Source organism: Uloborus diversus, chromosome 10 (genome assembly GCF_026930045.1).
Source record: "Uloborus diversus isolate 005 chromosome 10, Udiv.v.3.1, whole genome shotgun sequence".
NCBI lineage: Eukaryota > Metazoa > Arthropoda > Arachnida > Araneae > Uloboridae > Uloborus > Uloborus diversus.
Window position 1 is genome coordinate 64,024,683 of NC_072740.1, and position 26,022 is coordinate 64,050,704.

Here is a 26,022-nt window from a genome sequence, read left to right on the forward strand (position 1 = left end):
TCAGTACATCAACACTACTCTTAGAATTCATTCTGCCCTGCACAAAAAATTAGGTATAGTTTCCATCTGTGCAAATTTCCTCATACCATTACTGAGCTGCCTCCAAATGTATGCTTTGAGAATTTTTTTCTTTCACAGAGATTGCACCAGAAGTAACAGAACCATCTAGTCCATCCTAATTAAATTTTTTCTAATCAGAAAAGATTACACTATGCCATATTTTACCCACAAAAATGCATTTTTGGTACGCTAAGCCATTGATTTCTCATGAGCTTTTTATACATGTCCATGATGGATGTTAGTTTCACATCATGAAACTTTTTCTCTTTTCGCAAAGAAATTCGAACAGTTCAAGAACTGCATCGTAATTTCAATTTCCATCACATATCATTTTATCTTTGTTTTTCGGAGCTAGCTTGTATTATTATTGTGTTTCACACATACTGAAACAGAAGATTTCCTTCCTGTTAGTCTTTGTGGTCCTTATTTGCCAGTATTTTTGAAAAAGCTCTAAACAACAAATCACTATCTGTTCAGATTTGTTGCTGTTTGTTGTAGAGTAAGTCGTGAAGTTTTTCTAACAACCACTTTCTTCTCTCAAATTCTTTAAGTTTAGTACCCAACAGCATGACTAAAAATAGAATGTGACATCCCCAATAGCTTATTAAGCATTTATATAATTATGTAGTGCAAAGAAAAGAGCAAAAAAAAGCATGTTTTGCTTTTTAGAACTCACAAATCCAGTGATGTGGATCAGGTAAATACTCGGTAGGTAAATATTTTTTGGGTATTACCCTAGGCGGCGATATCTACCCAAAAATTGGGTATTTTAGAAAAAAAGTAAAAGGTGAATAAAGGATAAATGTTTATCAAAAAGCAAAATAAAATGTGTAAAATATATGTATACATATTGTTGCCTCTGAGTAACAGTAGGATAACTTAGTGTTATTTCTGGGATTAGATGTCTTAGTATTGCTCTGAGAAGACGATATGTAGCATACAGTTTATACTATTTTTTTATTGAAAAAATTGTTAAAAAATAAATTGTGAATCAACTTGCGTGCAGTTTTAAAAAAAAGTTGGTGGCTCAATTCACCTTGTAGATTTTAAATCCAATGATGCAAGGAAATAGTCTGAAACAATTCAACTGACAGAAGCACTTGAAATTGGACAGTGTTGAGCTGAAGACATTATAGGATTGTTCATCACAAGATTATAGGAAAATTAAGAGAGCATGAGTATACTAGTATAGTGGCGAAGTTGTGAGGAACAAGTGTTAAAGTAGCTTAGCACATTTTAAATGCATCAGTTACATCTACTGTAGAAGAAAGACCTTTCAGCATATTCAGATAGATTCACAATAAAAAAAAAGTTTTAAAAAGTCTGACAGAGTGGCTAAGCTCAAATATCTGTCCTATAAATGGAAGCAGCTAAATCACAAAAGATGCGGCAAAACAAAAGGAATAAGAACTGGAAATAAATAAAAGAGCTGTTACATAAAAAAAAGAGCAATTACTTATAATTGAAGAATTTCTTAGCCTAAAAATAGATAACTTGTTCAATTCAGATGACATTTCAAAACCAGTCTGACTCTGAAATGCTTGAATGAATCCATAGTTTTCTTTTAAAGTGAGCAAAAACTTGTAACATGTTTTTATTACTTTTAGAAAGATTCATTTCAAGTTCAGAGCAATCTTTCTTTCCTTTACATTATTTACTTCTTGTTTTTTTCTTTTTGAGCAATCTCGATTGCTTATTGCTTTCATTTGACTGTTTTGATGTGCCATCATTTTATTTTTCCGCCAGCACCCTCTGCAGCATCACCGTCGACCGGCTCCTCACGATGCTGCTCCTATAGCGAAAACCGTCTCCAGGTTGCATCCATATGCTACACACACGTGCGTACATACACAACTACAAACACATACACCTACACACACATACAGACATCTACACATACACACACACACAACTACCCACACATTCATGCCTGGACACAAACACATATGCCTTCTCACACATACACATACCCCGCCCCCACGCACACAAACACTCATACACACAACTACCAACACTCATGCCTGCACACAGACACAAACACACATGCATACACACACACACAAATATACATCCCCCCACACACAAACCCACACGCCTACATACACACACACTCATGATTGCGAAAAACATAATTTGAATTCAAGATGACAAAATTCAAATTAATTTTTTTTGAGCAATCACGATTGCTAGTTGTTTTCATTTGACTGTCCTTGATGTCCGGTTCCTTTTTCAACCCCACCGCCCTCTGCAGGTGTGACTCCTGCCGGTAGCTGCTGCTCCTGGTCAGTGGCGTCCATGTCCCAGACACATACATGCTTATACACACATACACACATGCCAACGTGCATACACACAGGTCTACTCACACACACACACAAGCCTACGCATACACAACTGCACACACGTAACCGCCCAAGAAGAGGGGCAGGAACCGTTTCTAGAAACAAATGAATAGGGTAGTAACCAATGAGTAGGGTCCTGTCGCAACTCGTGATTGCGAAAAAACATGATTTGAATTCAAAATTTCAGAATTCAAATTAATTTTGATTTTTTTTTAATGTTCAAAATTTTCAAGCAGGGTTGTTCCTGCAATGGTTTTAAGGATTTTTGAAATAATGTTGCAATTCCTCTTCAATTTTTGCTATCATTGATTCTGACTTCCACTATCAATTTTCTTCCTTCCACAATTAAAAGCCAAACTTAATACTTTCCTTTTGAATTGATCACAATTTTTCTTATTTTTAAAGTTGGCAGTTATTACTAAAAAAGGGTAAATATTTAATACAAATGTGACGACCAGCAACAAGCTCTGGGCCCAGCTAGCCTGGTCCTAGTCAGTTTATTAGTCCTCAATGAAGATCAATGGCTCTCTTAAAGCTATCCACCCCCTTGCTTATTACTGCCTCTTCCGGTAAGCTGTTCCAAGCACCCACAACCCTACTAAAGAAGTAACTTTTCCTAATTTCCAGGTTAGCCTGAGATTTGAATAGCTCAAAACAAAAAACCCCTCGTCCTGCTTTCCATGCAAAAATTTAACCCATTAATATCTTTCATTTTGATAAATTTAAACAACTGCAGTGTCCCCTTTGACTCTCCTTTGCTCCAGGATATACATATTAAGACTATTAAGTCTGGTATCATAGTCTAAATCTGAAAGTCCCCTTACTAGTCTAGTAACCTTTCTTTGAACCCTATCCAATACATAACACTGATTTTGTGGCACTTAGGCAGAGTTTGAAAGCAGTTTTTTCTTCTGGATTGGACAATAGCGATGTGAATCTTCAGTGGGCAGAGTTTAAGGAAAAGCTAGCAAATACGGTTAGGGATCATGTTCCTTTTAGGAGAAAGGGTGTCAACACTAAAATTTGGCCAATGTGGTTCTCCAGGGAAACTAAAGACGCTCTAAATTACAAGCAAGCTGCTTTTCATAGGTTTAGAGAAACTGGTCACAGTGCAGATAGGCTCCAGTATTGTAAGGCAAGGCGTAAATTTAAGTATTTGGTACGGATTCAGAAAAGAGAGTTGGAGCAAAGACTGGCAGATAACATAAACAGGAATCCCAAGAGGTTTTTTGCATACGCTAATTCGGGGAAAGTTCGAAATAGTCATATTGGGCCACTGGTTGATGAGCACGGAATTTTAATTCAGGACGATAGTGATATTGCTAATGTTCTTAATAACTTTTTTTCGAGTGTTTTTAACGACAACTGTATCTCAACAGTTGACACCAACAAGACACAAGCTATAGTACAGCTTGAGGACTTTGTATTTTCCAGGGATGACGTTTTACTTCATTTGAAAAAAATTAAAGAGACTAAGGCTCCGGGACCTAATAATATTCATCCAAAAATTTTAGTTGAATGTGCGGAGGAATTAGCAGATGTAATCGTAAATATTTTCAATGCTTCTTATAACTCGGGGACAGTGCCAGAGGACTGGAAGCTGGCTAACACTACACCGCTCTTCAAGAAAGGGTCTAAAGGGAGTGCGGGAAATTATAGACCTGTGAGTCTAACTTCGGTGGTTTGCAAAATTTTTGAAACATTGATAAAAATTAAGATAGTAAATTTTCTAGAGACTAATAATCTATTGACTAGTTTTCAGTACGGTTTCAGGAAAGGTAAATCTTGTGCAACTAATTTATTACAATTCTATGACAAAGTTACCATGGCTTTGGACGATAAGAAGCCTGTAGATGTTGTTTACATTGATTTTCAAAAAGCTTTCGATAAGGTCACGCATGTTGCTCTTCTCAGCAAATTAGCTGATATAGGAATAGGAGGGAAAACTTTCATTTGGGTAAAAAACTGGCTGACCGGAAGGAAACAAAGGGTAGTTGTAAGGGGAAATTAGTCTAATTGGAGTGAGGTTTTAAGAGGGGTTCCTCAAGGATCAGTGTTAGGGCCTGTTTTGTTCATTGTTTTTATGAACGATATTCACAAAAATATTTCTGGGAACATGAATTGTTTTGCTGATGATGTCAAAGTTATGGGGACTGTAGAAAATGAAGAACAAGTAAAACAGCTGCAAGAGGATCTAGATCATATTACGGAGTGGGCTGATAAATGGGGTATGGCTGTTAATGTTGGGAAATGTCAAGTGCTACATTTAGGGCATGGAAATAAGTGTACAAGTTATTATTTGCAAGGTTCAGTCATTAGTCAGGCAGACAAAGTTACTGATCTGGGGGTCTTTATAAGTCAGGATTTAAAGTTTAGCCAACAGTGCAGCATTGCTAGTAACAAGGCCAATAAGATGCTTGGGTTTATCAATAGATCTATTTCAAACAAATCTAAAGAAGTTCTTCTGCCCTTATATAGAAGTTTGGTAAGACCTCATTTGGAGTATGCTGTTCAGTTTTGGTCTCCTTATCTTAAGAAAGACATTAATGTATTGGAAAGGGTTCAAAGGCGAGCTACAAGGCTAATAAATGAACTTTCTCACTTAGACTATGATTCCAGGCTTAGAAGGCTAAAAATGTACAGTCTTGAGCAAAGAAGAGACCGAGGGGACATGATTCAGTGTTTAAATTTATTAAAATGAAAGATGTTACGGGGCTGAAGTTTAGCACTGAAAACAGGACAAGGGGTCATTGCTTTAAGCTATTTAAATCTCAGGCTAACATGGATGTTAGGAAAAATTATTATTTTAGCAGGGTAGTGGAACCTTGGAACAGTTTACCGGAAGAGGTGGTGATGAGCAAGGGAGTAGATAGTTTTAAGAGGGCCATTGATCTTCACTGGGCATTGTAAATTGACTAGGACCAGTCTAGCTAGGCCCAGAGCCTGTTGCTGGTCGACACTTTTGTATTTGTATTTGTATAAATATCTTTCCTGAGAAGGAAAAGGAGAGCAAAACTGAACAGCACACACCAAATGAGGTCTCACTAACCTCCTATATAAAGGCGGAAAAAACGTCTTAAATTTATTTGAAATAGATGTAATGATGAACCCAAGCATTCTATTGGCTTTGATACTTGAAATGCTGTACTGTTGACTAAACTTGAAATCCTGATTTTTTAAAATACCCAGATCAATAACGTATTCTGCCTGACTAATGACCGAATCCTGCAAATAATAACTCGTACACTTATTTTCATGCCTTAAGTGTAGCACTTGACATATCCTTACATTAACTGACATACCCCACTTATCCGCCCACTTAGTAGTATGTTCTAAATCCTATTAAAGCTGTTTTACTTGTTCCTCATTTCCTACAATCCCCATAACTTTTACATCATCAGTAAAACAATTCATGTTTCCAGAAATATTTTCATCAGTGTCATTCATAAAAATAATAAGCAAAAGAAGCCCTAAAACTGATCCCTGAGGAACCCCGCTTAAAACATTACTCCATTTAGAATGATTTCCCCTTACAACTACTCTTTGTTTCCTTCTAGTCAGCCAATTCTTAACCCAAAGTAAAGTTTTTTCTCCTATTCCTACATCAGCTAGTTTGCTGAGAAGAGCAACATGTGGCACCTTAGCAAAAGCTTTTTGAAAATCAATATAAACAACATCCACACACTTTTTATTATCTAAAGCCAAGGTAACCTTGTCATAGAAATGCAATAAATTAGCAGCACATGATTTATCTTTTTTAAAACTATACTGCAAACTAGTCAACAGATGGTTGTCTCTAAGAAATTCATAATCTTAATTTTGATCAAAGTTTCAAAAATCTTACAAACCACTGAAGTCAGACTTACGGGTCTATAATTCCCTGCAGTACATTTAAACTAAGTCAAGACTTAATCAAGTATTGCATGAAAGCTGCATGATGTTGTATAAAATTTGTGCTTCCTGATTTGCTGTTTTACATCTATGAAATTAAAAATGTGTAAAAAGGATTCAAACACACAAATGTTAAACTGTTCTTACATTCAGTATACTAGATACATATATTGCAATATCATTATGCACAAATGTGAATATTTTGCGTGAATAGAGTTCACTTGAAAATAAATATCTAGGTAAATACCCATTTTGAGTACTTGATGATATGGGTATTTGCCCTCAAAAATAAATATCCGGGTATTTTACATCACCGCACAAATCTAATTGTCCTTATAATTTTGTCCATATAGCAGGGATGTCTAAATTCAAACTTCATTCTATGAATAGGAAATTCCTGTGTATTTCCAATAAAAGTAATAAAAAAAGTTTCTTTTGCCATTAGTTTCTAGTCATAAAAGTTGCATTACTTTCCGACCAAATGCTGCCAAGATTTGGAGATTTTTCTATTGTCCTTATAATTTTAGCCATCACTGTACCTACAAAACAATTGGTGTCCAGAATAGTTATTGCTAGGTGCAAATGTTTGTATTTATTATTTTACAAGTTCAAACCATTGCTACATGTTAGTGAGATACCTTTTTGGTGTTTAGATGTTAAAAAATAAGCTTATTAATTCTTTCTTTTTTTAGGAAAAACCAAAATATTGTTATAGAAACACTCCAACAAGAAAATGTGAAGTTTTCAGAGGTCTTGAAATTGCATCACTTGACAGACATGGTAAAAAAGTCATTTTTACCTAAATTATTGGAGATTATTATCCATTATGTGTGAGGATAAATAAATGTATAACAGACTGCAGATAAAATTCATTTTGTGAATTCTTTACAATGCAGATGATGATCTTTATTGAAATGAGTTTTAATAGAATTATGCACATCTCTGTGGATCACGTATATTATAACATGTCTCTCTATGCATATCTAAGTGGACAAAAGAGGAGGTTCTTTTCTGCACTTCATAGCCTATAACCTTAGGTTATACCCAGAGCTGCCAACTGCTACCAAAAAATGGTAGTTTCTACAAATTACAGCTTTTAACTACGGCACTACAAAAATGGGTCCAAAAATTACAATTTTTTGTTTTTTTCTTCTTTTTTTTTAAAATTTATAACCCCAAGAACGCAAAAAAAAAAAAAAAAACATTGACTGCACAAAAACTAAACCGGTTAGTTCAGAAAATCAAACTTCTACACATGTGCTGCTGGTTTAGTTTTCATGCAGTTTATGGGTTCTTCAGCAAAAAAACCGAAAAACTGCCAAAAATATCTTGAAGAATATAAAAGCATTTGACCATTCCTTATTTCATCTTCAAAGACGGGTTAAGCAAGATGTACTATTTGCAATAGCGATTTTTCAGTTAAACGTGGTTGTGATGATTGCCACAAGCATATTACTTCAAAAAGACATGCCGACTGGCCAAAAGGTAGAGCTAATAGTCAAGAATTTATCATCTTAAATATTCAGTATAAAATCTTTTATTTCATATTAATATTTTCTGTATCATATTTGCAACTCATTAAGTATCATTGTTTTGTTCTTTATACTGTTGGTAATTCATCACTGTTTGTTTCTGAAGCAGCTCCCCCCCCCCCCCCCCCGCCGCAAATTGCAGCTACGATTTTGGATTTTCAAAAGTTGGCAGCTCTGGTTATGCCACATGAGGGGTCCTCCATATGGCTGGGTTTGGAGACCAACAGTGGTCTGTGTACAAGGTGTGTTGCACCGGAGAAGATTGTGCACTTGACTCCAGCCCAGCTCGGAGATTTATCCCTTAATGTGTGATCCTGACTCACCGTGAAGTATGATGTTTACTAGTGTTATTTTCTCAATAATATTTTGTTAACGATAACATTTTGTCCCCGACTTATTTGCTCATTCCTGGGTCCCAAAATCCAAATTTCAGAAAATTTGCAGTTGGAAAAATTATAATTTCTAATATTCATTTATATAAAAGCAATCCCTTTAAATAGGGATAGTAATATTTCCTCTAGATTTATAAGTAATGGAACCTCATCAACTTTTTCACCACAAGCGAAACACCATTTTTTTTTAATTAAAAGTGTTTTTTTTTTTTTTTTTTTTGAGAATAGAAAAAACATTTACTATTGTTGAAGTTCCCTGTTGGTTCTCGTAGCTTTCACCTAATTGATGAATTCTACTAAAAATAAATTTAAAACTCTAAAACATGAAATATCTGAATAGATATATTTCAACAATTATTTGATAACTTTAGTTTTTCTTTTAATTTAAATAGCAGGGATGGAATACAGATGTTAATGTTTCACCATTGATCAATGTTCTGTGTGTTCATTGTTTTATTAAATTGATACTAGTGTCCCATGCGGAACTCCGCACTGTGCTTCAAATTGTTTCATGTGGCATTTCACTCTTTAAAAATTTCAAAGAAAGAACATTATAAAGAAAATCCTAAAAAGTAAACCGATTAAAGTAAACACACAAAAGAAGGCATGTAATTTGAAGAAATCAGCAACAAAACCTCGTTAAATACAACGTTGTGATAATGTGATCATCACACACTTTTTGGTTGTACGTATTTTCAATGCAAACATAAATATCATTAAAAGTGACTGAGTGAATCGTGAAAAAGCAATAATTGTGCATGTAAAAAAAACGGGTTGTGGCAAATAAAATCCTGCCTATGCGAGCCTCTGAAGAAAAAAACATACAAACATTAAACAGATTTATTGGCACGGATTCAAACTGGTTCCATTCGGATTATCAGCACTACAGTCCAACCAATCAAGCAATTTCGCCTTCATTTTCGAATGCTATTCATTGAAACAATGTGTAATAAAAAACAGCAAAATGCTTTTAGTCACTCAGATCAACCTTCTTTTTTTATTTTTTATTTGTTTATTCTTTTATCTGAGCAAAAAAGCAAAAATGCTTTGCTTTATGTTCTTAATTTAAATTATACTTTCACATTTTGCAAAAAATCTACCCATAGCGGAAACTCTGACACTGTGAGAAATCAATTCTGTTCATATCTCATCAAATTTTCCAAACTTTTGTTTCAAGTTTTAAGGCAATAATTCTCTTGTGTGCTGTCTATTTTTTGGACGTTTTGAAAGCTAGGATGAAAAACATTATTTTTTAGAAGCCAAAAACATGAGAACAAAATTTATAATTTTGAAAGAAATGCTTATTGCTTCATGAATGTAAGTGACTTTCAAAAATGCTGTTAGCAAGTTCTCAAACTTCATGATATTTTTTGGCATAATCTCAGGTAATGTGCAGCAATTTTTTTCATTCACTTCCTTAACCACTTTAGCCATTTGCTTGGCACTTGATTGTCAAAAAGAGCCATTCAATTTTGTTTACTTCTTTATCAATGTTTTTATATTGCAATTGCACAGCAAATACACCATATCTTTTGCAATCCAATTTTTTCAAGTGAAGTGATGATGAATTAGTAGTTAAATATTTATATTTAAAAATTAAAAGATTTTAAACATCCATTGAGTATAGTGCTTAGCTCTAGGTACAGTAAATCTGATTTCGCAGGTTGGGTTTTATGCAGAACAACTAAAATCTGTTAAAGAAATTCTCAATAATAATCTCGAGTAAAAGTCATAAAGCAACGTTTTATGAAATTGTATTCTATTGTCCTTTACAGCAGCCACTTTTCCTCGTATCAATGAACTCCGAGCAAACCTGCAATCATTTAGAGAAGTACTTTTGGTATGGAAGAGCACCCTATGTATTTATTAAAAACAGCATCAATAATAAATTCCATAATGTAGGGTTGACATTCCTGAATTAATAATTTCTTCATTTTTTATACCAGTAAAACAGGTGGTATTACTTTTGCCAGTATTGATGCTCCTTTGGTCAAAGCACAATACTTTGTCAACTTTCTGAGAATCGCACAGAATTGCATAAATCGTAACATGTTGCAAAAAACATTTGTATATTTACAGAACATATTTTAGGCTAATGTTGAACCAGTGTTCTTAAATTAGCAATTTTATAGTGCAATTAATTTCCATTCATAGATCATATTTGTGATTGGTTTGGTCCTTTGTCAATGTTCTTACATTTGACAATGATGTTAATTTTATCTGCTTTGAGCAACCTTTAAATTGTTATAAAATTTTCTTCCACTTTTTTTCTAATGCATTGAAACCAAATGGGAGGATAGGACTGAAAAAATTTTCACCTTCGCAATTTTAGACCACCTTACTGTGGACAGAAAAAAAATTATTCTGAAATTTATCTCCTGAAATGTAATTTACCACTGTCAAAATTGACAAAGTAATCTTTTGTTCTAAATTGGCTCTACTTAGAGCTTCAATCCAGGAAACTAGGAAATGTCTATCATTTATTGAACTTAAACTTAATAGTTTTCTTCAATCTGTTTCAAATTCCATTTCTGATTTTGATAGAAATTGTTGGTCAAGAATTCTTCATTCCTCTGAGAAACATCAAGTGGTTTTGAAAAAAAAATTGGCTAAACTCTAAAAACTTGCAAATTGTTCTTTCCAATAATTTACTTGTAGTTAATAACAGTGTGGTTGTTAATATTTTCAGTGTTCCTTTATACAGTTCCTAAATTAACGCTCTTTAATTCAATAATTTTTTTGTAGTTAGTAAACCTTCTTTTTCTAAACATATTGCTCTTTTTTCTAATTCTGAATGTTGAAAACTAAGCATAAATATTATCTGCATACTTTTTGTATCTATAACATGCAAACAATAAATTGCTTGATTATCTTAACGTGTAGAATGTTAAAATATCTGAATTATTGAACATTTAACAAACTTGTTAATTAAGAAGTAAATTATGTTGAAAATATCTATGTTTGGTTTTCCTAATTATTAGAGATGATTCATATCTATTATTTTTTTATCAATATGAAGATAAATATACTGATTTGTTTTCAATAGTTTTCTAGAATAAAGCACTACAATGCTAAAGTTCTCTCAATAAGAAAAGAGATGTTAGCTATTCATGAAAGAACAGCAAAATTAAAGGTGAGTAAATCCTAATTAAAAATGCAGTTTATATGATGGTTGAGCAATGTGCAGTCTGGTTTTTCCTATGGAAAATTTTAAAAGTTATGCAATCAAACCTGAGATATCACAATTCCCCGTCGTAATGAACCTTTTAAGTGGTCTTAACCAATGCTGTTGTCGGTAAAACTGTTTGTGGGCGGGGGGGGGGGGGGGACACCTTGGGGCTTGGGGGACTCACCAAAAGAGAGAGTGGTTTGAAACCAATTTACATTACATTTGCATTATTTTTACAGTAAAAAACCAAATATTTTATGCGATGACGTCCCCATACCCCCCCCCCCTCCCAAACTATAGCATTGGTCCCAACTGAAAACCTATGATGTCAATGCATTTTCAAATGCTTGTAACAGTCACCAAATGCTAGAGAATCAGAAGTAGCAATCCAAATATTTATCAAATTTTATGCTTTTCCCCATAATGTTCCTTCCCAATTATTCCGTAAGCGAACATTGTTTTCTATAATGATACACTTTTGCCAAAACAACCTTGTACAAAGCACATTCGTCCCCCCCCCCCCTTTTTTTTGGATAAAGCTAATGCTTCCACTAAGGATGACCAGTTTTAAGGCTCAATAGTGTCACTTCTCAACTGCATCTGGTCAAACATGTGGACAATTCCATGTTTTCTCTATTTTTCGGTTAAATATTTCAATAAAACTCATCAAGGACTGAAAAGAAGACTTTTTTAGAATTCTTATATAAAACGAATGCATATATATAATGCTAATTATCGGAACTTGTTTTCCTAATTAGTCGTGGCGAAATCCCCTGCTTTTAGTTTTAGGTTTGAGCTCTAGTTTATTGTTTTTAGTTTAGCAAATGGTGCTTTTGCCCAATGTTACTCTGTATTACATGTACTGGAGCTTAAACATTCTCTTTTAGTTCATAGTTAAATTTTTGGTCTTTTGACCATAAATAATGAATCCTCCACGGCTGATGAACTCTGGATTCATACTTTATCTTTTCTTATTTAATAGCTGTTTGCAATTTTCCTTTTTATCATCATTAATTTTATATAATTTGTTTAATATTTGAAATTCTGTTTGCTTAATTTTATTTTTACTTGGCTTTTTAGTTTTGCTGCGTTGCGCATCTATGGGCTTTTGGTGTGGTCTTTTCAATATTTTTCACTTATATATATATATATATATATATATATATATATATATATATATATATATATATATATATATATATATATATATATATATATATATATATATATTTACTGTTTTGACTTACTGTAAGTTGAGGAGGATTGTGTTTATTTTTTAGTGAATAAGTAAATAGCTTAACTAGGGTGGTTCAAAAATACATGTAAAAAAAAGTTTCTTCTAGATAACAGGACACCCCTCAATATTTTTAGATTTGTGGATAGTAATATACGGGAAGAATTTTGACTTCTTTCAACTGAAAGAGGGTGCTCAACTCCCTCCCCCAAACATTGTAAGTATGGGGAGGGGCGTTAAAAATTACATTGAACTGAAAAAACAATGCTACATATTATAATATACAAAAGTAATATGCATATACATTGCAAAAAAATTTATTTACAAAAACACAGCTGGGGAAATTAAATGTTTCTAAATTTATGACATTTTCCATGCTACGACTAATGTTAAATTGAGCACACTCTTAAAATTTGAGTAAGAAACTAAAACTTTTACAGCATAATACTATTAGTTAGTCTTCTTTAAAAAATAAAAGGGGGGGGGGGAGGTCCTGGACTCAAGCTAAAAAAAAGTTTTTTTTTTTGAACCACTCTAAGCTTAACTCTTAATAGGTACATATCCAATTTATTATTTTTAATTTCATTGAAAGGTAATCTTGTTTCATATATATATATATATATATATATATATATACTTTGCAAGTTCTTTTTTAATGTTAATTGCTACTATGATTTTTTTTTTTGTTTCTTTTAGTAAGATTACTTATAATTAATACTTGTTTGTTCATTGTTTTTCAAATAAAAATACTTTGAACTTCATGTCCATCAAACTCAGCCTTTTGTACTTCTAAAAATTTTCTCTCTAAAGATCATGATTTTTGTGAATCAATGATTTTTTTAAATCAACTGATTTAAATCACTCAACCCTGCTTCATAAGAAAAAATAAATAAAACTTTTATGCTTCACTTTTTATTTACAATGTCATATTTATTTTTAACAAAACAGTCTGTAAGACTATCCTCCAATTTTAATAACGTGAAACGAATTAATTGCACTATTTATTACTTCTGTATGTTGTATCCAACAAGAATACTGTGTTGTCTTTGAGTAAACTTCGGACAGATTTACTAAATCACATTACCAATAAAAAGTTAATTGCACATATTTCACAAGCCATCTGTTATCGAGTTTGATTATAGATTGAAATATATTTTTATCAAATGCAAAATTATTCATTTTTGTAAACACTAACGCAAGCATGAATAAAGTTTTTTTTCTAAATTACTCATCTAAAAATTTTTAAACTTTGATTGAGTGCAGTTTCTCTGTTTGTGCAACCATATGATGAACAAGGTTTCACCATTTTAAAAACATAAACAAAGGCGAAAAACAGAATTAAAATCTTTTTGTCAACTCGAACTCGATACAATGTTTTGTATTCTGCCATTCTAATTTTTCCCCTTACTAGAACATGGAACTGTTGCCAGATTCAGTCTCTAACCTATTATAGAACTCTTTGCTAGAATTTTCTCTCATTGGAAGATGGAAAAGGATTCCTGCACCACCTCAGCTGAGATATTTATGTGAGGAACCATCAGTGAAAGCAACTAGCCTTTCTTGAGATAGTTCCTGAGTAGTTTCAAGCTGATCAATGCTTTTAAGGCTTTTTTGTAGAAGTGTTATTAATTCTTCTTTTTAAGAACTGGACTTCAGCAAATTAAGGGAATTTTAGTGTTTTCTGATGGTACCCTTGGAAAGAGGTTCTTTTAACCATTGACCCATAGTAAAATTGTTATAATACCTATAGATAATTATTTACACAAGAACTTCTTTAAACCATCAAAGCATACTACTAAGAGCAGTAGCGTAGCTAAGGGGGGGCGGACCGCCCCGGGCGGCACTTTTCTAGGGGTGGCAAATTGGCCCTTTTGGTGTGGAAAAATTAAATGTATTTTCCAAATAAGGAAATTATGGTTTTAATCTATTACTGCAGGCAAGAAAATCTCTTCTTAAAACACTCAAAAGGACAAAATAACTTTTCTGGGGCATAATGGACAGTTTAAGTATTCCTGTAGTTTTCAATTATTTTTTAGAAAGTGACACCACAAACGAAGAAAAGAGCGGCTCAGGTCATTTTAAACCAAACTTTCCTAGAAAATTATGCGTGTTTCAACACTCAAATTTATGATTGAAAGCTCGATAATAATAAGAAATTCCATACCTAACTTTAGCTGCTCTTTTCTTCGTTTGCAGTGTCATTTTATTGGAATAATTGAAAACTAAAGTAATACTTAAATATTCCATTCTGACCCAGAAAAGTTATTTTCTCTTTTTCACTGCATTTTTTCAAAAATCTGTTATTTAGATTGTAGAGGTTAACTTCCGGAAGACAAAAACAATGAACTTTTCCAATTTTTGTTTTAAGAAAAAGCTAATACAGGATTTTAAGTTTAGAGTTTTTTGAAAGCCTGCTTGTGAAACAAAAATTTCCTTTTTTTTTACTTCAGGAAAATGGTGACAAGAGTAAGAAAAAGAGGGGGAGGTGTAAAATGTTACACGAAACAATTTATTGCTCATCACACTTTATATGCTTCAGAGTTTGCTTTGATTTCCCACTCTTTACAAGAGTTCTCTTCTTCAAACGATGTTTAAGGGATTTCTGTTCGCTCTCTTTTAAGAGTTGATAATCTATCCGACAATTTTAGATCACATGTTAATCTGTGCCTTATGGAAGGTAAGCGAATTTTATTTTTCAACATTTGGGTTGGACCCTCAACTTATCCAAACATATAGTCTAAAATGCACGTTTTAAAGTATTCAGTTTCAAATAATTCCGGTTGGGAGAATCTCCCACCCCCAATCTGTAGTCGAACAGTGCGAAAATGTTTTTAGGCCAGGGGAGCGCTTTAATATCTTATCCCTTTTCTTGATATCACCAAAGGTAGTTTAGAAATACGTTTTCAGACCTGAATGTTGAAAAATTTCTAGGCAGAACGCCAAACCCTACCGTTCCCTCTAACGTAGCAAACACAGCCAAAAAGTATATATTTAGGCAATTAATTCTGAAAACTTTTTAGGAGAAAACTCCCACCCTCTCTTCTAAAGTCTCAACATCTAGCTTAAAATTACTTTTTTAAAGCTTCGATACTTCAATATCAATTTGTGAAAACAGCATTTGAACCCTGACTGTTCTTGATCTCCTAAAGTGATCAAATATAGCCTATAATACGTTTTTAGGACTTCAATTTTGGAAATTTTCCGAGACAGATATCTTAGTCGCCCTCCCCCTCTCACTTAATGTCTCCAAAGATTAAAACTGCGTTTTTAAAACTTCAATTTTGAAAAATTTCCGAGGGAAGAACACTTCACCCCTTTTTCTTAGGTCCGAAAGGTAGCCCAAATATTTTTTTCTTAAAAATTTGCGTGAGTAGGAGAGTTCGCTAACCCTTCCTTCTGACAGATAGTCTAAAATAATATTCAGCTTTAAGAATGATTTTTAGAGGGAAACCTCTCTCTGTCCCCTCTTCTTCCTAACATTATAAAACAAAGTCTAAAGTCGGACGTCAATTACGGACATTTTTCAGGTGAGAACTGCTTGGCTTCGCAACATTTTTTAAGCCATTAGGGAACTTCTCAACGTCACCAAAGATAGCCTAGAATTCCGTTTTTGAGACTTCGGTGCTGAAAAATTTCCAAGGAAAGAACTCGAACCTTCCCCTTTCAACCAAACCACCAAAGATACCCTTAAAATTGATTTCAATTTAAAAAACATTTCAGTTAGGAACCTCAGCGCTTCTCTCTCCCCTAACGCCTACAACTGCGTAAGACTACGAATGCAATTGCGTTGCCGAAGATAGCCTGAAATTGCATATTTCAGTGCTTAAAATTTTCGCATAGAGTATCCGACCATGCCCGATTTCCTTGACTTCTTCTACGTAGCCTAAGCTGCATTTAAAAATGTCGTAAAATTTCCTTTCGCTGCCCACCAATCCCCTAACGTCAACAAAAAAACACTAAAAGAGACTAATTTTGAAAAAAATCGGGAGCAAACCCAACGCTCTCTTTCTAATAACTTTACTAAAATTTCGATTTTTGACTTAAATTTAGCAATTTTTTCCAAGTGTGGGCCCTTATCCCCCCCCCTTTTTTTTTCTTTTGAAAGTATTTAGAGAACAATAAGGTCTTATTTTTTCTTCAATTAAATTTCTAGTTTTAATTTCAACACATTTGACAGTTTTGTGTATTAGCTATTTCACAAGGAAAGGGCAGCAAATTGAGGAACTGCCCCGGGCGGCAAACACTGTAGCTATGCCACTGATTAAGAGTAAAATAAACATAAGTATATGTACTATACCAGCAGCCCGGTTGTCACATCCAGAGACTGCAGTTTCATGCCACATAAGGTTTGCTAACATCTAGCTTGTTAAAGCGACTCAAAGTCTATACATTTTTTTTCTCACCAGGCTTTCACAGTGTTAAACTTACAATAACTGAATCAGTAGGAAAATTTGCAATTGCTCATTTCCAGGGCTTAATTTGCATGAGTGCTACCAGGAGCTTAGCTCTTGTACTTTTGTTTACTTTTATGTAAATTAGTGAAATAGTAATAGAATGTACTAGAACTTAGTGTAAATAGAATGCATATTATTTGCATTAAAATAACTGCTGAAAGCTATAGTTCCTTTTGTTAAAAATAAAGCCATGATTCATTCATCTATATACATTTTAAGTAAATAAGTACCATAATATTATGACATTCCTTTTTGTAGAAATTATTTATTTACATTTTTAACCCACTTTCTTTAAACACCTTTAACTGCTCCTTTAGGCTTTTAAGATGGAACTTTTTTTATGTTACAGTGGGTTTTGTATGTGAAGTATTAAAGATTTCTGGGTAATATCTGCATGGTTTTATTTAAAAAAAGTTTTGATAAGGAAGATGACATATGATTAATAAATTACAACTGGAAAACTAAAATCTAAAAGAAGATATGTCCAACATATTGGTTTTGACTGTTAGGCAGATTTTCTTTGTTTTAAGGAAAGACACGTGATATTTGTTAGCCATACATATTCTTTTTGTGCTACCACAGGATAAAGTAATCTATCAATTTCAACAAAATAACTGATACAGTAGAACCTCAATTTCTTAACAACCTTGGGAACAGAGAGCTGCCAAAAAATAAAAATCATGGGATAATCAGGGGAGCAATTTCAAGTTAATTTCTTAAATGCATGAACAAAAATTATGAATTTGAGTTAACTAAAAATGAGCAGAAATTAAAATAACGTTTAAAATAAAACACTTGTAGTTTAATTTTTTGATTATAAATAATGATACAATCATTTTAGCTGTTTAATATACAAACCCGATTTCGGATATGTTGCAATAACAGAAATTACTGTTTTGTTACTAAAATTGGTTTGAAAAGGGTTTTTGACATCAGAGGGAAATATTTCATAACTGAAATGTCGGACAATGAATGCTCCACTGTATCCAAAATGTACTAAGCAATCCAGAGAGATTAATAGCATTTTAAGTATTTAATTTTTTTGTTAACAACCAAAATAATCTTAATTATTTATGAAAAGAATATAAAACTCCAAGGAAAATTTCTTAGCTCTACTGATCTTATTCTCATACACTGTGTGTGCTCTTTACTTTTATATGCATGGTTAAAGTAGATTAAACACATGTACTCCTTCAGTAATATTTACCTTATCTTTAATTGACTTTCCTCCTATTTTTAGAAACGAGCTATGAAGCTTCAGCAACAGAAGCAGAAAGAAGCTTTGCAAAAAGAATTGCTTCGAGATCGTGAAATAGAACGAGACAAACAGTTAGCTCCAAAAATAGCAACAAAGCCAAGTTGAAAGATGGCCAATAAAAGAGTAGAAAACATTTAAATCTAGTTAATTATGTGAAAGAAAGAAATTAAATAGCAGTACACTTGCATATAAAGTACAATCAGCTCTTCTGTTGTCATTTTTATTACATTTCTTCATTTTGTATGAATAATCTTGTAATTAAATACAGTGCAGAACCTTATATCCGGGAACCAAAAAACCGGGAAACCAGAAAACCGGCAACATTTTGCCGAATTTCCCGCCATTTTTTAAAAATACGCATTTTTGGCAATTTTTGAAAAACTAAGCATTTTTTTTTTTTTTTGAAATACCTAAAAGAAAATGAGCGGTTTCTTAATAAATACCATATTACTCATCTATAACTGGGGAAAATTTTTACAAAAATGAACTTCAAAAGGTTGTCTTTAACGCAGGGAAAATTTTCCGGAATATGTTCTTGAACTAAAAAGTACACATGTAAGTCTGAAATTTTAGTGTTTTATTCCATCTGAAAACTAAAGAAATGAATATTGTCACATTATAATGCAATATTTTATTGAATGGCCTTTAATTGGAAGTAACGTTGCAAAAGCGCGCGAAACGCCACGATTCTCGAATTTTCCGGATAGTTGATGGTGGAATCTAGAAATCGTTAAACGCAAAACTGTAATAAGGCTGCAGGAACTCATAAATTAAATTTCAATTTGTATTAACTTAATGGGCAAAAGCAATAGTTATCAGTAATCGCTAACGCCAAACCTTTACAAAAAAAGTGAAGAAAAAAAAATGCGTTCATGAAAACAAATTCTCTCATACACTCTAGTAGAAGAATCGCACATTTACGTTAAAAACTTGTTTCTTGCCCTTCCTTTCATTCTCTTTCATTTTAAAACATCGAAAATTGGTGTTTTTCTCTCTTTTTCAAAATTAGTGTGAGGGTCTCAAGTCTTATTAAATAACTTAAGGTTTTTGGTGTTGAAATTAGTATCTCACTAGTAGTTTTTAATGTTTCGATATTGATAAGCATTTCTGAACTGTTTTAACACGTATTACTATTTACTATAGTAATTTAAGTTTTATAAACAATCGGCCAAAGAGCTCTTTTTAGCAATCCAGAAAACCGGGAAATCCAGATATCCGGGATAGCTATGGTCCCGAACTTCCCGGATAATTGGTTCTCTGCTGTAATTATAAAAATTACAATTTTTTGAACAGAAAAATTGTCAAGAAACTGAGTGATATTCCTAACAATAACTTATAGTTTGAAATACTATTGAGCTTTTAATGTTTTATATAAAAAACTAAACAAAGGTTTAAAATTTTTAACAAAACAAATCCTTTCTAGTTTTTTGTTGTGCTGAAAGGAATGTAAAAATAAAATTGTTGTTTTGAAATGTAAATTATGCCTGTTGATTCATAATGAAATGTTCTTAAATTGCCTGTGTGTTATTGAAAAAAGAGATGTTTGTTTGTGTTATCATATGGGATGGCCCAGAAGAAACTTTTCCTGCTAAGCCAATCAAACTAAAATTTCATGCATGGTATTTTGAAGCTATGCGCCAGAGATTATGATTTCAAACAATGAAGTACTCATTCGCATGGTTAGTGAGAAAATTTCAAAGAAAATTATAAAGGAGTAATGGCAACACTGGAGAGAATGATCTTTGACTAACTTTGCATAATTCAGAGTTAGACAGTAGTAGAAGCACCAATCACAGAACATGACATGTAAGCAATTACTTGTGAAAAAAAACTTTAATAAGCTGTGTAGAAAGACTTTCTCCAGTCACGGGGAGCTAAAATGCGCGAACAAGTAATGTTTGTCACGTATCAATTGCTTTCAATTTATGGTTTTTTAATACGCTAATCAATTTGCACAAGGATACAGTGGGTGTTGCAATTTTTAAATTAATTCTTTCATTGTAGCCAAGTGCTACATGGTTTAAAATCATCACAATCTCTAGTGCATACCTTCGAAAATGTGAAATTTTAGTGTCATTGCTTCACTAGATAAGCTGCAAGGAATTTATATATATTGGAAGTTTCTTTTAAACCAACCTGTATATATTAGTATTCATAGTTTAAATTTGATCAACATTGGATAATGCAATTTCAAATTTTTTTTTTTTTTTTTTTTTTTTTTTGAGTACCCAACATTTTAAATTTTTATGTATGATGAAATTTTTTACTTTAGCCACTTTTGCTGAAACGTATAACATTCTAGCAATTTAAAACCATATTGTCTTTCTTTTCTCTCTCTTTTCTTTTATTGTAACAATTTAACCATACCATATAAGACCCAAAATCAGAATACTACTTGATTTGAGACCTGTGTCACAGACAATTCCATTCACACAGAGTTCTTCTATTTAGAAGAACTTAAAGTGCTCTTCTTCTATTTAGAAGGATTTAAAGGATTTGGAAATATTATTAGGGTAAAATTGAAAATATTTGCAAGCTGGATGCTAATTTAAATGTAAAAACACTCGTGTTATTGATCAGAGATGCCAACAATAGTGATAATGTGTAGTCACAATGAAAAATAGCCAAAATTTTTAGTTTACTTAGGACTATGGGAAATCCAAATCTTTTTACAGAAAATTAAGCATTTTTACTTTTATGAAATGCAACTTGCCGAATCACTTATCAAAGTAATGCTTGCATTCAAAATTGTTAAACTTGTTTTAAAAATCAAAACATAATGGTTCAAAACATTGTTATCAACATAAATTTGTAGAAGTGAATTAATTTTACATTGTGTAAAAGTAGCTGAAATTTTGTTGAGGGGGAAAAATCACACACTTTTCAATATAAAAAGCAGGCTATTTGCAGTAGAATACAGTAAAAAAGCTTTATTTAAATAAGTTTTCTTGCATTTTATTATATTTTGTTTTTCAGGTTTGTGCATATTAAATATAGTAACAGATTACAAAGAATTTTAATTTCATATAATATAGCCATTTGTTCAAAGCATTAAATTTTCCTAATTGTCTCATAGCATTACAATGTTTCTATTTAAATACATTGGCTTGTTTATGTATCTTTGGTTTCGGCCAACTGTGAAAAAAGTATTCATGCATTATTTTCTATTTTAAATCTTTAAAGGAATCCTAAATCTATTTTATCCCTTATTCTGTATTTTGGTCGAAGCTGATTATCACGTTCTTGGCCTGTATTGCATTGATTGGGTTAAATGTAAATACTACCGGTATGGCTCGAACACCAGACCAGGAATTTCATCCACAGCTGTAGGTTAAGGAGTTAAACCAGCTGTATGTATTCAGATGCATTCTCATTCTGTAAGTTGTGTGCATTTGGTACAATATAGATCTAATTTCCCAAACCGTGAAATGTCTCAATAGCTGAGCAATCTTGTTTCTGTTTTGGGCGCAGGCTGTTGATTTGCAAATTATAGGTTACGGGGCTAAGGGCTAAAAACTAACCAATACCTGATTGTTGACAAAAGTAAAAAGCAAAAGAAAACTATCCTACTTGTTACTAAAAATTATTTTTCAAATTGCCATCTCTGAATCACTTAACAAAACTAACATTTCATCTTTAAACTTTTAAAGCATGCATACAATATTTTTAGCTTTCAGTATTATTTTTTACATTTAAAAATATGATTTTTCACTGAATCAAATAATATCTTGACATCATTTAAATACTCGTACTATAAACTCGCTTACAAGTAATTCTGAGCAATATTAGTCTAAAGAATGAAATGTACAATATAGCATTAATAACAATCAATACTAGGAATAAAACTAAAGTTACTCATCTTTTTAACTACACTGAAGATTTTATATTTAGTAGAATCTCAATCGATATTTTATGGTGCCATTCATTTTGGATACAGGAGACTACAAATGCAGAACAACATAAAAAATGATGGCCTGACCTATATATTATCAAATTGAACAGGAAGAATACTGCAAAAAATTTACAAAGCAGACATAACATTAACAAATCAACAAACCAAACAATCAATTTTCAGCATTTGAGACATTTTCGTAACTTAATGTATGTAAATCAAGATAAAAAAAAGCTCATTATGGTTTCAATGCACTTCAACAAATTTTGGAGCTGATTATGTAATGACTTCTTCGTTTTCTTTGATATCATCATCAATTTCTTTCCTCTTTGCAATCTTTTCTTGAACAGAAATCTAGTCATACGTTAAAAACCCCTTCATCAGTGGATGCATAATAGTCAAATGTGACATCAAAGGACTTGAAGTTACCATTTTTTCCAAAGGTTGGTAAAATTTATAACAGAATTTTTGAGACTGCTAGTTATAGAAATTATTAATAATTATTTAGATGGCATTCATGATTGCACCATAAGATGTAGGAAGAAAGGATTGAGAGTCTACTGTTGTGTGCAAGTAATCATAAGTGTTTGGTGTAATGTTCACAATTGTATAAGAAAGAGGGTTTTTTTTAATCACATTTTTTTTTCATTTCTTAAACTATTTAGCATTTTATTTACTGTTAACTGAATAAAAAGCTCGATTAATGAGCTTTTTTCAAAACAATAGCCAAAGCAATTTTTTAAAAAATGACACATGATGAATAATGTGCTAGTAGCTAAGATTGGGTTGCTGCAGTATAAGAGAGTGAATTTTAAGTCATTTATTGAATTAACAGAATCAGTTTTTTTAAACCTTAATAATGCTCTCTACTTCTTCAACAAAATACTGTCAACTGTTATTTTAAGCTATTAGGTATACAAAGGTAGTTCAAATCACATAGAACATAAATACCTTTATGTGAGTTTTGATGTTTTGAAACAAAAATTGATATTTTTACACCAAAATTTTACCAGTATAGAAAGTAAAATATTATTGATAATTTTGATGAGTGCATGTTAAGCAAATTATGCAGTCATGTTATGCTAAAAAAATTAGTTGGAAAGTTCTTATAGGAACTTTCAACTTGTGATGAGTAAAGTTATATTCTATACACTAAAGGCTATCTTGATGATTTCAAGTTATTTGGTGTATTTTGCAAAAAATCAATTTTCAACATGCTATGAGTAGATTTAAAAAATTAAGTACTTCTCGGAATTTCCTGTGAAGGGGAAATTAGTAGACAATATTAATGGTGGATAAATTGGATTTAGCATATTTTTTAAAAATTAAACCCAAATTGGAACTTTTAAAGATGCGCTTTTTAATATGAGATATTTATAACATTTCATGTTTGTATGTTAGCATCTCAAGCAACTATTTGCTAATATTCTCAGAATTATATAGATATTTCCTCCCCAAACACTCTCTTGAAGTATTTTCTATATTTGTTGATATGGGGGTGTATGGTTAAAACAAATCACAGTTTTGGGGCCAACAAATCATAGTTTTACCAGGTAATGTGTATACTATATGTATGATATGTATACAATGAAGATAAGATGTATACAATTGTTTCATTTTGTATTTTGAATTTATCATAAAACTTGTTTAAAAATGATTTATTGAAATGTTTTAAGATGTGTATTGGTTTTAAATTATTTATAGAAATAAATAAAATTTAAAAAAGCTAAAATGCTTTTGTTTTGTTATATTTTGTTATTTCAGTTCCTTCTCATGCCAGAAAATCTCTCCTACTCTTCCAATCCCTTCAGTCTGGAAATCTTACAATGACATTTTTGTGTGTGATTTTATTTATTTAGTGCAGCTGTTCTTGCGTATTTCCTACCATTTTCATGATGTAATGTTTTTATGGTTCCCAGCTACCATTGTGCTTTCATATACTTTTTTTTCGTTCCATTTTAATTAGTTCACTTGTCTTGCTTGGGTTATTGTGAACCATTTTTTTATTGCACTGATGAAGAGACTCATTTTGAAACTGCTGTGTCCTGAGCTTTTAACTCTCCTCCTCATTTTTATTTGCAGTTTTATTAATTTTCTAATTTTTACTCGTTATAATTCTAAGAGTCTGATCAAATCAATTTCTTATCTAAATTTTTTCTCTAAATGTGCATTAGGATGGGTCAAATTTTTTTTTCGAAATGTTAAGGGGCAGGAGATTAAAAAGGTGCTAAATGGTCTCAAACTAACATGTGTGAAATTTTATTCCATTCTGATAAGTCGTTTTGCCTCCGGATTGAGTTTGAAGTTTGGATTTCCTTACCCAAGTAGGAGTAATAAATGTTACTTCGTTTATAGAAACAAGTGATGAAACTTTGAATTTGCACTTGGTTTAAATTCACACTTGCCATTTTAGGTGTTAGAATTGGCTGAAATGTGAGAATTAGGTCAAACGCTCCCTGCCTACTGTGCAACTTAAATGAGTAAGAAATGCTAAAAATCTTTTAAACTCCTATTTGAAAATAACTAAGAAAATAATCAGAATCATTTTACCAAGCTACTAAATTGCTGTTTGGCACTTCATCTTGCAAATGCAAAGATAAGACTACATTTGTCCGGAAAAAAAAAGAGAGAGGGAGAGAAATTTCAGCTCCAGCCTCAAGAGGAGTTTTAGTATCATTACTTTATAACATCTCTTTTATCGGATACAGAGAGTGAGGATCAATTCAAGGGACCATTACAAGATTCAAACTACAAACGCTTATATAAATTTACTACTACAAGCAATACAGTGGACTTTAATTTGCTTTCACGGACATGTGACAGAATCAAAGTATCCGAATGGGCTGGAGTAGCTATTGCTTCAGCAGTACTTTATCTCACCATGAGAAAAACATGCTTCATTAGAAGCGCAAAATAGCACGACAATTTGCCCTGGCAAGAGCCAAAGAATAGCAAAATGTCTCATGTTCCATGGCTAATTTGTGCTAATCAATTTCTACATTTGTGTGTTTCAGTGGAATCTCCTTCTGAAAATTTAATAATTCTTGCAATAGAAGTCGTAAACGTTCATGTTCCAATTTGATTTGCTATCAAAAGTTACCCTTTATGTGCAGATAGGCTCGGCAGTTCTTCAAAATCACTGCAACTAGATATTTATCCACTGAGTTGAGGTGCAAAATAGATCCCGCAATCCAAAGAAACTTTTTGTATCTCCTAAAAATTAATTTATTATAATGCTGACAGACTTGGAACAGCACATCCGTCAATTGGCAGCCCGTTGGATTTTAGAAGCTTGTAGTGTTCATCAAAATAGTCTCCCAAAAGACGAATTTTTCACTTTCTTATTGTTAAGTTTGATGCAGAATCTTACATTGATCTCAATGGCTGGAAAAATGTGTCTGATCCACCAATACTAAAACCAATCTCTGAAGAAGATATTCAACTGTGTTTCAGGCAAAAAAGAACTGTTTACTATGCCTGCCATGCTATACACACAGGGTGTTGAAAGGTAGGGGTGCCCACCAGGGGGGTTCATGGCAAAATTTTAAAAAAGGTTGATTTTACATATTTTTGACCTTTTTTCTAGGGAGGGAGGAGGGGGGCTCTCGCTCTGGGGGGTACTTCCCAGCATGTGTGGGGGGGGGGGTGCAATCACCCCGTGGGAATGGGCACCCCTGTGGAAGGGCAGTTAAAATTGATGTAAGTTTCAACTATTGTGCAAAAAGAGAAGCTTTAATAAAGAACCAACTGGAGTCCCGAAAACTTATACCAAAACTAGACGGTAAGGACTTTAAAGCT

The 26,022-nt window shown here is 32.5% G+C and overlaps 1 protein-coding gene across 1 annotated transcript in view; it reads left to right on the plus strand.

Annotated features, from left to right (window-relative positions):
- LOC129231031 (biogenesis of lysosome-related organelles complex 1 subunit 6-like) overlaps positions 1-18,437 on the plus strand; it is a 44,236-nt gene extending 25,799 nt beyond the window's left edge. The window contains exons 5-7 of the mRNA XM_054865277.1: positions 6,986-7,073; positions 11,264-11,350; positions 18,315-18,437. Coding sequence (XP_054721252.1) covers positions 6,986-7,073; positions 11,264-11,350; positions 18,315-18,437 — 298 coding nt within the window. The remainder of the gene's footprint in view (positions 1-6,985; positions 7,074-11,263; positions 11,351-18,314) is intronic.
- Positions 18,438-26,022: the final 7,585 nt, after the last annotated feature.